The sequence below is a fragment of the Amblyomma mixtum genome, chromosome 5 (genome assembly GCF_055824585.1).
Source record: "Amblyomma mixtum isolate Tamu chromosome 5, ASM5582458v1, whole genome shotgun sequence".
Lineage (NCBI taxonomy): Eukaryota > Metazoa > Arthropoda > Arachnida > Ixodida > Ixodidae > Amblyomma > Amblyomma mixtum.
The window spans coordinates 182552668-182565846 of NC_143016.1; the positions used below are offsets into that span (position 1 = coordinate 182552668).

A 13179-nucleotide genomic window follows, 5' to 3' on the forward strand; every position below is an offset into this window, starting at 1 on the left:
CTACAAACCCAGAAGAGGGCCACAAATATGTTGTGAGTAGAAGTCCCAGGTGATCTCCTTTTATGGAGGCGTGCCCCACTGTTTCATACAAGCCTGCCTCGAATTATTTTCCACAGCCGGGAGCCTGCAACCGCTACCAACATTTCACGGCACAGGGACGTTCTTGGTCAACTTCGTACAGATCCGTACGTCGCGGCCGGCAACAATAAATGAGCCAGGGGTGTGATTACGAGTTTTTGTCTTAATTTTGAGACTCTGACGTCAAAATGACGACACCGCGAGTCGTTGACCGCGCAATCAACCAATTAGCAGCGAGGTTGTGGTGTCTAATAGTAGGGTTCCACCCAGGAAGCATTTAGTTGCGCAATAAAGGACTGTATGCTAAAGTTTTGCTGGAAACACGCCGTTAATAATTTGAAGAATGTTTTATTTCGCTAACAAACTATGTTTCAAACTCAACGACCTGAAGCAAAAGAAGAAGCGTCCTAAATTTTGGAATTAAGTTTGCTCTTCAGTCACTTTTGCTGCCGCGAGGGTGCGCTGACGCTGGAAAAGCGTCGGTAGCGTCGACTAGGTGTCGTGAGCTGCCCCCTGATTCAAAGGATTCAGCCATGGATTCAGCCTTATCCCTCCACGCACATACTCAGCCATCGTAAACATGGCAGCCAGAAAAAAAAATCAGCTGATTGACGGCTGTCCTTTTTTTACACACTACATAGAATCAAGGTGCTGTGCGGACGTCTTAAGTGCGTGCAAAAATCTATTTAAAGGCAGTGATTGCTACGGGTCTGCCGAGATCAATTTGCAAGGAGCGCTTGGCTCGAAAACCGGCGAAGGCAGCTTTAAGGCAAGTTCACACTGGCGAGTTGCAAACGTCGCGCTAGTATTGTAGGCGACCGATTTCGGTCAATTAGTTACGGTTTGCGAAGCACATGTAAAGCGGGCAGGGAGCGTAATAAATCGATTTAAGCTTGTCGCGCGACCTCCGCGACTCGCCAGTGTCAACTCACCTACACTGCTATCGATGGCAAATGTGCTCCAAGGGCGATGCGTGATTATATTTATTTTTGTTCAGAAAATACCCGGCGACCATGAATAATCACACTGCAACAACTGCCGACATACGGGAGCAGACCGGTGCAGCTGCTGGGAGCTTGCAATCTCACTGCGGGAATTAAGGGACGGCACGCCCGGTCACTGCGGCAACAATCACTCTTCCGCCTCATAACCAACTCATGCCGCCCGCTTCGGGTTAAGCACTTGATATTCGTGTTGGTGTTGTTGCCTTTCCGTTCGGATGATTCTCGGATGACGCCGCCGGGGATACTGCGCTGGCGAAAGTATATGCGAAGGAAGTCCGCCTTCGCCGCCGCCTTGTCTTCAGGGGTCTCGCCGGAAAGCGCGCACCTTCTGCGTCTTAACTTTGACAGCGGTCTCCGCAACTCACCGCAAACATTTGGTCACAGTCGGTTGGGCTACGCCGACGTTTACTTCATTTCCTACGGTGTCATGAAACCCACCGGCCGCGAAGGCGCGCACAGGCACTTGCCGCTCCACTGACCGCGCACTCACCAGCACACCTCCAAGTTCAACGGCGAGTTCGTCGCACAGCCATTGTGCTCCTTCCTATGTCAAAACGTCGAAACAACTCGTCCGGCACGTCAAAACCGTCTTCATGCACCCGCTTACAGCGTTGCTCGCGCGGCCACCGGCCATGTAAACAACCGCCATTTTCTGTCTCAAGCGGTTTGACACCACTCGTTTCAATCCCGAAAAATCGTCTCAATCGGCTCGCATAATTAGGTAAGCAACGTCAACACTTCTGCCCGTTTTATGACGTCGGCCGGTGACGCAAAAAAAACAATATGGCCGCTGGTCACACCGACCAATAGGAACGGGGCCAATGAGACACTTTTTGAGACACTTTCAGATTGAGATGATTTTGAGCGACTCGTAATCGCGCCCCAGTAGCGGCTTACTTTAATAAGAGGGCGCCCGCCTGACGCAGCTAAACAGAATCGAGATTAAAAAAGAAACTAAGCTTTTTTGAAATTGGAATCAAGTAAATGTTGCGAGGATTTAGTTACCGGCCAGTACATTTTTTGTTCGTTCTGCGCATTTTATTAATTACAAGGACCTGAGCTTAATCTCATCTATGATTCGATGGAAGCGAAATGCAAATGGTTCCTGTGTGTTGTGCGATGTCAGCGCACGCTAAGAACCAGAAATGGTCTATATAATCTAGTACTCTCCACTATGGTTCTCTAGAGTCGTGAAAATCATCTTCATCATCAGCCTGACTACGCCCACTGCAGGGCAAAGGCCTTTCTGTTCTGTGCCAGCTGCGGCTATCCTATCCTCGCAAATTTCTCATTCTCATCCGCCCACCAAACTTTCTGCCGCCACCTGCTACACTTGTCGTATCTTGTAATACATTCGGGTGCTTCTAAGGACGACCGATTATCTTGCCTTCGCATTATGTGCCTTGCCCACGCCCATTTCATCCTTGTGAATTCCGCTAGATTTTTCATTAACCCGCATTTGTTCCCTGACCCACACTGCTCTCCTCCACTTTCTTAATATTACACCTATAATTTTCCTTTCCATATCTCGCTGCGTTGTCGTTAACTTAAGCTGAACCCCTTTCGTTAGCCTCCACGTTTCTGGCCCATAGGTGAGTACCGGTAAGATACATTTGTTATATACTTTTGTCTTCAGGAATATTGGTAAACTACCGTTCATTCTCTGAGAGAACGTGCCAAATGCGCTCTACCCATTCTTCTTGTCTTAGCCATTTCGCTGTCGAGTTTCGAGTCTGCGGGCACTACCTGCCCTAAGTACACGTATTCCCTTACCACTCCCAGCTCCTCTCCACTAATTGTGAACTGCTGTTCCCTTCCGACACTGTTGACATTACAGAAGCGTTACAAGAAGTTATTGCGGCTATAACTTGAAAGACGGGCCCAGTGCAAACCAGCACTGACACAAGAAAAGCTGAACACAATGCAAAGGTAGTAGGGTGAATGTGTGCCTAAAGGGACACTCAGCCCGTTTTAATATTTATGAGTTGTAATGGTTTGAAAGTACAAAGCTTGCAACCGTGCCAAATTTTTCTTTTTTTTTCTGCCTAACATTTTCAATTTTGGCGTGATCATATCTAGCTTTCTGTGGTCAGGCAGTTTTATTATTGTTAACTAGCTAGTAATCTTCAGCACCGCCTGCAGCGTGCGAAAAAAAAAAGACGGCTCAGTCAGCTCTAAATGATTTTTGTCCTAACGACAGAGTAAACTCCGGTAGGCGTATGAACGCACTGATTAGGCATAATTGTCTCCTGTAGCCATCGCTATTTAATGCATTAACCTTACTGCATTTTCTGCATTATAGAAGCAAACGCCACAATTTAACTTCTCTGCACTCATGTGTCAGCTGTTGATCGAGCAGTTTTAATCTCGAACTGCATTAGCAGTGAGCCCAGTTGCACACCGAGACTTCTCCTTCACAGTAACGTGACTTGAATTAGTTTTCTGGTTTCTATTCTTTCTGTACAGAGGCGTATGGCGTATAGGTGCAAGGCCATGCCAGCCAGAAGTATCCTGAGGAATACTGGCTAATGATGCGAAACTATCGGAAAATTGATTATCGATAGTATCAATTTTTTTTTTTGAAACTATCGATAGTGTAAAAAAACTATCGATAGTGCTACTATCGATAGACTATCGATAGTATTATAGATAGTCTACTATCGATAGTAGCACTATGGATAGTAGCATCGATAGTATTACTATCGTTAGTACCGCTACCGATAGCTAGACTATTCATAGTGAAACTATCCATGGTGAAACTATCGTTCGTAAAACTATTATGCATTATGCGCGCCGCCGCGGTGGCTCAGTGGCTATGGTGCTCGGCTGCTGGCCCAAAAGACGCGGGTTCGATCCCGGCCGCGGCGGCTAGAATTTCTTTGGAGGAGAAATTCTAGAGGCCCGTGTGCTGTGCGATGTCAGTGCACGTTAAAGAACCCCAGGTGGTCGAAATTTCCGGAGCCCTTCACTACGGCGTCTCTCATAGCCTTAGTCGCTTTGGGACGTTAAATCCCACAAAACCAAACCAACTATTATGCATTATGCATTTGTTTGCCAGCGATATAACCAGAACATCGATCTGCGGTACCTGATTGGTTTCACGGTCTCATGGGCTTAACGTCCAAAAGAGTCTCAAGCTATAAGGGATCCCGTAGTGGAGGTCTCCGGGTAAATTCCGACCGGCTGTGGTTCATTAACGTGCACTGGGACAGTTCGGGAGAAATACCTGGAACTGCATTCGATGAAAGAACAAAGAGCACAAGTTGTGCTGGCTTACAGGACACTATCGTGCACAGCAGACGTCGTCTTGCTGACATAACCGCTGCAGAAATGCTTTTCGCACACATGCTTCGCAACTAGGACATTCGCACGCTAACATTTTATCCAACAACTTTACGTAGGGCACGTTTACAGAGCTCGGTGGCGCGTAGGCCGCGAAAAGGGGCGAGTCCTGTCAGTTACTCATATCATCACCTCCATACCACACACTCGGGAAACCAAGTTTAGGATGCAGTGGGTACGCGTGGATGATTTTATGGAATCGATAGTACTATACAGGGTGTCCCAGCTAAATGTAACCAAACTTTTAAAAAATGCCAAGTGTCCTAGTCCAGTAAAACCAGCTCAGAGTTGTTCATAATCGCGTGGCCTAGTCTTGAGTATTTTTTTCGCTCTTCAAAGTTAATTAATTAGTTGAGTTTAATTAGCTAACTTTTTAATTATTCACTTCAGGAAGAAAGTGTCAACGCAAAAGTTTTAGATCCCCTCAAAAAACCGTTAGTAGTGCTATTTCCGTCAAGTTACGATTTACGTAGCTTCATTTATTGGCCTTAGAAGAAAGTTGTCACGTGACCAGCTGCTCGCTCACTTCTCTGCCCCGATGTGCACCCAAAGTCTCATCGAGGAGAGGACTTCAGAAAAAATGGATTTTATTCTTTAAGGCGCGTCTTGGGACGTTGAAGTGGCACAGTTGTCATGTGGAAGCTTTTTCTTATTGTGCGGGTTATGGTTAAAGGCCGGTAAAAAAACTACTATACGTAAGTATTACTTTGCTGCAAATGTCTCAGTAAGCTGTTTCTCAAAGCGACCTACAACTTTTCGATTGACACTTTGTTCCTCAAGTCAATAATTAAAAAGTTAGTTAATTAAGCTTCACTAATTATTCAACCTTGAAGAACGAAAAAATACTGCAGACTAGGTCACGCGACTCTAAACAACCCTCATTTGGTTTCACACGGCTAGGACACCCCGTGTTTTTTAAAAGCTTGGTTACATTTAGCTGGGACACCCTGTATATTACAAGTGGTATCGATACGGCTATCGATAGTACTATCAATAGAAGTATCGAAACTACTATCGATAGTGCTATCAATCTAACTATCGAAACTACTATCGATAGTGCTACCGATAGTACTATCAAAAGTAATGACTATCAAGAGTACTATCGATAGTCTTTTCTGCCATCGATAGTTCGATAGTGTAGCGTACTTGCTGAAGAAGGGGGCTTTATTAGCAGGCACGAAAGGGAAGGCCAGGCAAGCTGGGACAACAAAAGCGACAGATTCCAGACGGCGCGAGGCCTACTTCGTCGTCGTCGCCCTACTTCGTATGCGCCACCTGGCAATACTAGGTGGCATTATTCCCCCCTTATGAAGAAAAAAAAGAGCGCTGTCGCTGTCGACGTAAGGGTGAAACAAAAAATAAACAAAAAAAGAAGCAAAGTGTCGCAACTGAAGCGCGCGAAAACATCAGCACGGTTGCGTTACCGTGTATAGTACGGCTTAAGCCGCACAACGTGCACAATGTCAGAGTCGGGCTGTCGGCGTCGCGGTTGCGCAGCACCGTCCGGAACCACTTCATAGTTAACCTCACTCACACGCCGTACCACTCTGTAAGGGCCAAAATAGCGGCAGAGCAGTTTCTCACACAAGCCTTGGCGACGAACAGGAGTCCACACCCAGACTTGGTCACCGGGTTTGTAGTCAACCTGTCGGTGGCGAAGGTTATAACGGCGCGCATCCGAGCTCTGCTGTTGCCCGATGTGCACGCGGGCCAGCTGATGGGCTTCTTCAGCACGTTGGGCAAATTGTTGGGCGTCTGGGGCGAGTTGGTCATCCTCTGGGCACGGGAGCATGGCATCAAGCATGCTCTGGACTTCGCGTCCGTACACAAGGCGAAACGGGGAGAAGCGCGTAGTTTCCTGCAGGGCGGTGTTGTAGGCAAAGGTGACATACGGCAGGACCTCATCCCAAGTTTTGTGTTGGACATCTACGTACATGGACAACATGTCCGCCAGGGTCCTGTTTAATCGTTCGGTCAAGCCATTGCTCTGCGGATGGTAGGCCGTGGTCTTGCGGTGAGTTGTGCAGCTCAGCCGAAAGATGTGGTCGATTAGCTGCGCTGTAAACGCCGTCCCTCTGTCTGTAATCACGTGCGAAGGAGCGCCATGTTGCAGGACGATGTTGTGCATGAAAAACTCTGCGACTTCTGAAGCTGTGCCACGAGGGATCGCCTTGGTCTCGGCGTAGCGAGTCAAATAGTCGGTAGCAACTATGATCTACTTATTGCCGCCCTGCAACAAAGGGAAAGGCCCGAGGAGGTCCATGCCGATCTGGTCGAACGGAGCGCGAGGGGCAGTAACGCGCTTGAGAAAACCCCGCCGGCTTAAGTGGTGGCGTTTTCCGGCGCTGGCATTCTCGGCAGCTTTTAACGTATCGTTTGACATCAGCAGAAAGTCCAGGCCAGTAGTACATGTTCCGCACTCTGGCGAGCGTACGTGAAAAGCCCAAGTGGCCAGACGTGGGCTCATCGTGGCAGGCGAAAAGAACGTCAGATCGGAGCTCGGCTGGAATGACGAGAAGGTAAGGTCTATCGTTGCCTCTCGAGTTCTTCTTGTACAAGGGACCTTGCCGCAAACAGAAGGAGCCAAGACGTCGAGAGAAGTGGCGAGGTATAGCCGCATCACTACCTTCAAGGGCGTCGATGAGTGGTCGAAGGTCCGAGTACGCCCTCTGCCGAGTCAGTAGGTCGGAGGCGGTGAGAGTACCAAGGAAGCCGCTGTCGTCATCGGGCGCTGCGTCAGCAGGATCAACTGGTGCACGCGACAGTGTGTCGGCGTCTTCGTGTCTGCGGCCGGACTTGTAGATAATAGTAATGTCAAATTCCTGGAGCCGTAAGCTCCAGCGTGCCAGGCGTCCAGATGGGTCTCGCAAATTTCCCAGCCAGCATAGGCAGTGGTGATCGGTGACCACTTTGAATGGGCGGCCGTATAGATAAGGGCGAAACTTCATGGTGGCCCACATGACTGCAAGACATTCTTTTTCAGACGTGGAGTAATCGCTCTCGGCGCGCAAGAGAGTACGGCTAGCATAGGCGATAACCCTAAGGCCCTCTTGGTGTTGAACAAGGACAGCGCCAAGGCCGATGTTACTGGCGTCGGTGTGGACCTCGGTATCAGCATCTCCGTCGAAGTGCGCAAGAACGGGAGGTGTTTGAAGCAGCTGGCGGAGCGTAGAGAAAGCGGTCTGTTGCTCAGTGGTCCAGACAAAGGAGGTGGTATTCCTGGTGAGGCGCGTCAACGGCTCAGCAATCGTGGAAAAGTCCGCAGTAAAGCGCCGATAATAGGCACAGGGACCCAGGAAGCGCTGGACAGCTTTCTTGTCGGTCGGAACGGGAAAACGTGCGACGGCGGCAGTCTTTTCGGGGTCCGGCCGCAGTTCCCTCAGCGCTCACAACGTGACCCAGAAATTTGAGCTCTTCGTAACCGAAATGACACTTCTGCGGCTTCAGGGTAAGGTCTGCCGAGCGGAGGGCTTCGAGGGCAGCCCGCAGGCGCTGGAGATGTTGGTAAAATATTTCCGAAAAAACTACGACGTCGTCCAAGTAAACAAGACAGCTTTGCCACTTGAGGTCTGTGAGGACGGTGTCCATCATCCGTTGGAACGTAGCCGGGGCGGAGCACAAACCGAAAGGAAGCACTTTAAATTCATAAAGGCCATCTGGAGTCACAAAGGCGGTTTTTTCGTGGTCCCGTTCGTCTACTTCAATTTGCCAATAGCCGCTCTTTAAATCAAAGGATGAGAAGTACTTAGCGCGCCGTAATCTATCCAGCGAGTCGTCAATGCGCGGCAATTGGTAGACGTCTCTTTTTTGGTCACACTGTTCAGTTTGCGATAGTCGACACAAAACCGGAGAGTGCCGTCCTTCTTAACAATGGCTACAGGTGAAGACCACGGGCTTTGGGAAGGTTGAACAATGCCATCGTCAAGCATTTCCTGAACCTGAGTTTGGATAACCACCCGTTCTTTAGCAGAAACACGATAAGGCTGCTGTCGTATAGGGCGAGCGTCGTCATAGGTGATGATGCGGTGCTGCGTTATGGGTGTTTGACGAACCTTCGAGGAGGAAGCGAAGCACGACTTGTATTCCTTCAGCAGCTGTTCCAAAGCCAGTCGTTGCTCCTGAGACAGGTGGCAGTTTATGTCGACGTTTTCAAGGGAAGGTTCGTCAGTGCCGGCTGCCGCGGACGCAAAACAAACGGGAATATCGGTAACAGTTTCGGCAGAAGCGATAGAAGTTCCTGCAAATAGGTGCCGGTACTCATTAGAAAAATTAGTGACCAGGACCGCAGACCGGCCACCAGGAAGCGTCAGTAGACTGCGAGCGGCGCAGATGCCTTCAGTAAGCAGGAGTGAACGGTTAGCCTCAGCGACTGCTTCTTCGTCATGCAAGTCGTTGCAGGTGACTTCAACCAAAACACTGCTCCGTGGCGGCAAGGTGACACTGTCTGCAGAAACACGAAGGGCGGCACTGCGGTGGCAAGATTCGGCGAGGAGGGTCGCTTTACTGGTCGAAAAGGTGATGATTCGTTGGCGGACGTCGATGACAGCACCATACTCCCGCAGAAAGTCAATGCCGATAATGAGATCGCGGGAGCAATTGCACAGAACTACACAACTGACGACGAACGTAGATCCCTGAACCTGAACGCGAGCCGTGCAAATACCCTTTGGAGTAACGAGATGACCACCGGCAGTACGGAGATGCACTACGGAACAAGGCGTAAGCACTTTTTTTAGAAGAGTCGCCAATTTATCACTCATAATTGAATAGTCGGCCCCGGTGTCCACTAATGCACTGGCTCTGTGACCGTCGAGAAGAACAGGTATGTCCAAGGAAACGCAGCTTTCTTGGTCAGATGACGGTGCTATCTGTTCACGGTCGGAGCGTAGCGGCGGCGGCGGGAGGTCTTCAGCGCAGCGACTCCCAGCGACCTCGCCCCCGAAGGTCGCTGGTCTCAGTTTTTTCGGCGAGGGCTCGGCGAGCGACCCTGTGCGGCTCGCAAGGAGCTGTGCGGGTTCGGGGAAGAGCGCCTCGGAGAAGATGAGCGCGGCTGATGCGGCGCATGGGCTGAAAGTCGCTGTTCCGCGAGGAAGTCTTCAATGGCTGGAGGCTGGTGGCAAAACCGGGGTCTGGGCGAATCGGCTCGAAATCCCTGCAGCCCGAGGCGTCGATAAGAGCAATTGCTGTAGAGATGGCCTGGTTCTCCGCAGTGAAACCAGAGTAGCCGGTTGTCAGGTGTGCGCCAGACATCGGCCTTCCGCAAGTGCGCTCGGTGATCGTCGAAATACGGGACTGGTGGAACTGGGGTCAGCGGTGCAGGAGGCGTTACTGGAATCGGCGGTGGCGAAGCTGCAGCCGGGCGTCTCGCAACTTCGGCATAGGTGGGGCGGCTGTAGTCTCCCGGCAGAGGTGGTGTTTCGACGGTAGGACACCTGAACGCCTGTTGCACCTCCTCGCGAACAAGAGCGGAAATCGAACCAAGTGCAGACTGCGAAGGGCTGCAAAACTTGAGGACCTCTTCACGCACGATGGTGCGAATCAGTTCGCACAAATTGTCAGGGTGACTCCCGGCGGTGGCAAACGATTCGGTGACTGCAGCAGCATGCACGGGCCGGTTGTAAGTCGCAGAACGTTGTTGAAGAACCTTTTCCATCGACGCGGCCTCGGCAAGGAATGCAGCGACGGTCGATGGTGGGCTGCGCACGAGGCCTGCAAAGAGCTGTTCTTTGACGCCACGCATCAAATGCCGGAGTTTCTTTTCTTCTGGCATGGCCGGATCAGCTCTTCTAAACAGGCGCGTCATGTCCTCAACGTACATCTGAACGCTTTCGTTTGGCAGCTGGATGCGGGATTGTAGCGCACGTTCAGCTCGTTCGCGACAATCAGCGCTTGTGTAAGCCTCCAGCAGCCGACGACGGAACTCATGCCATGAGATAAAACGTCCTCACGGTTCTCAAACCAGGTGCGAGCACCATCCTCGAGGCTGAAGTAAACGTTCCGGAGTTTGGCTGCGTCGTCCCATTGGTTAAACGCAGCTACGCGTTCAAAGTGAAGGAGCCAGTCCTCCACATCCTCAAAAAGTTCCCCACGGAACGTCTTGGGAATCCGCGGAGTCATCAAGGTGTAGTGGGATGGCGCGGCAGCAGCGGTTTGCAGAGGAGGAGGAGCGGCTGTCGCCTTGGCGCCGCTCTCTAATGGTCCAACCTCCGATGGCAGTCCCTGGATCCTCCGGCTGAAGCGATGTACCGGGGTGTCAAGCGGTACAGGGCTGGCTCGACGGCTGCCTGGAGGGGTCTCTTGCATGGGCTCTCGGGTACCCGGCACACTCCACCAGACTGTAGCGTACTTGCTGAAGAAGGGGCCTTTATTAGCAGGCACGAAAGGGAAGGCCAGGCAAGTTGGGACAACAAAAGGACAGATTCCACACGGCGCGAGCCCTACTTCGTCGTCGTCGCTCTACTTCGTATGCGCCACCTGGCAATACTAGGTGGCAATAGTGACTCAACTATCGATAGTATCGATAGTATTATCGATAGTTTTGCATCACTAATACCGGCTCAATGCCCTGAACAAACCCTTCGCATCAATGGTCTGAGATGTGCCATAAAGAAAGGATGGTAACCATGCAAGCATTGAAATTGGCCAAAAGAACCCTTGCAGTGAAGGCCGCCGCGGTGGCTAAGTGGTTATGGTGCTCGGCTACTGACCCAAAAGACGCGGGTTCGATCCCGGCCGCGGCGGTTGAATTTCTATGAAGGAGACATTCCAGAGGCCCGTGTACTGTGCGATGACAGTGCACGTTAAAGAACCCCAGGTGGTCGAAATTTACGGAGCCCTTCACTACGGCGTCTCTCATAGCCTCAGTCGCTTTGGGACGTTAAACCCCATAAACCAAACCAAACCTTGCAGTGACAATCTCTGTGCACACTAGAGGTGGAACAAAGACTACTTTAATCAATGATTGCAATAATCAAGATTTGATTACGTTAAAAAGTATCAAAAGGTTGAGATGGATTCACAAGATGGACCATCGCCCATGCGTGAGCTAAACATGGTGCCGTTCACATTTAGGTCCTAAAGGTGAGCACTTAGTCTGTGATGCTGGTGAAAATCACGGTGAAAGGACGTGATAAATCCTAATTCGCTCATTGCCATGTGAAAAGGTGAAGGTTGCACCAGGCGGGGATAAGCGGATTATCCCAATTATACATGCCCGCGCCCTTTCCCAGTGCGCAGGCCACACGCATGTCTCGCAGAGCGGAGTTAAGTGGGACGTCACATGAAACCTGCAGTACACCTGGGCAACGGTACTTTGTGTGTGCACTTTCAGTAGTCATCTTTGCGGTACCTAAACTTAGTACAAGTCTGTTGCTGTTCATAAGACACAGCTCTGCAACATTACCTGTTTTATTTTTGTTACATGGGATATGCAGTCATGTGCACCTATTATGTGAGCCGTACACTTCGCGTACGGCTGCTACATTTACGATCACGTAGGCGAATGATCGCGTAGGCGTACGATCGCGTACATGCATGATAACGTAGGTCTGCGCAGCAATAATTGAATGCAGAAGTCACGTACATATCTCCCATTTTTTCAATGGGGGGGGGGGGGAGGGACTAATAGATCATGAGATTGACGCCGCATCAAGTGCGAGCATTTCGCATCCCTGAGATTTAATACAGTGCTGGAAACCACGGCAGCCGATACACCCGCCTTACCCGCTTAGCCAGGTGGGCAGAATGTCGTAAAGCAGTTAGGGAGCGGTGAAATCCTCAGCTCGAATCAGCCAGCATGTCCTTCCGAAGAAGAAGGTCCGCATGCCGCAAACTAGGCGAAAACCGAACGTGCGATCGCTTCCCTCCATGTAACGCCAACGAACATCACGAGTGAGGGTGATAAAATTCTGCAGGCACTGCTCAAATAGCGAAATTTTCATCTCCTCCAGCAGATAAGAAAGTCCGCACGCCGCAGGCTCAGAGAAAAGCGAGGTGCGATCGCTACCCTCAATGTAACGCCAACCAACATCAGCAGTGAGGGTGGTGATAACATTCGGCAGGCACTGCTCATATAGCGAAATTTCTATCTCCACTAGCGGATGAGAAACTCCGGACGCCGCAGGCTAGGTGAAAAGCGGGGTGTGATCGCTACACTGAATGTAATTCTTACAACAACATCAGTGAGGGTGATAAAATTCGCCAGGCGTCCTCAAATAGCGAAATTTGTATTTCTTCAAGCGGATTAGAAGTGAAGCATGTTTAATAGATCGTGCTGACTTCTCGTCATTCAGCGTGTTCGGCGCAATCAAGCTTAGTAAAAATGCCAGTCATCTTACCTTGGTCTAAGACCTGGCTGAACAAGGTTATAAATGTGGCCGTCCGTAATTGTAACATTGTAGACTCCCTCCCCTTCAAACGGTGAATGCGTCGTCCATGAGCAGTCTTGCACAGTGTAGTAATTACCCGGGTTATAAGACTGCACCTTTGTGTTCAGCAGACTCAACAGTTTATTCCCAGGCGTAGGGTCGGTCATCGAAGAACCTAAGCCAGAAAGTGGCTGTGAGCATTGCGATATAACACCTAACATAAATTGTGAGCACATGTGACCACAGAGCTAACTGAATTATTATAGGATTTCAGCAGCGCGAACACGGTTAGGAAAAGACAGTAGGGACAGGACGGAGCGCTGAACTATCAACTTTATTTCAAGATACTTCAGTGCTCTGTCCTGTCCCTACTGTCTTTTCCTAACCGT

At 50.3% G+C, this 13179-nt stretch overlaps 1 protein-coding gene across 1 annotated transcript in view; it reads right to left on the reverse strand.

Moving 5' to 3' along the window:
• LOC149345010 (uncharacterized) overlaps positions 1 to 12957 on the reverse strand; it is a 37543-nt gene extending 24586 nt beyond the window's left edge. The window contains exon 1 of the mRNA XM_089542717.1: positions 12761 to 12957. Coding sequence (XP_089398843.1) covers positions 12761 to 12957 — 197 coding nt within the window. The remainder of the gene's footprint in view (positions 1 to 12760) is intronic.
• Between the last annotated feature and the right edge of the window lie 222 nt (positions 12958 to 13179).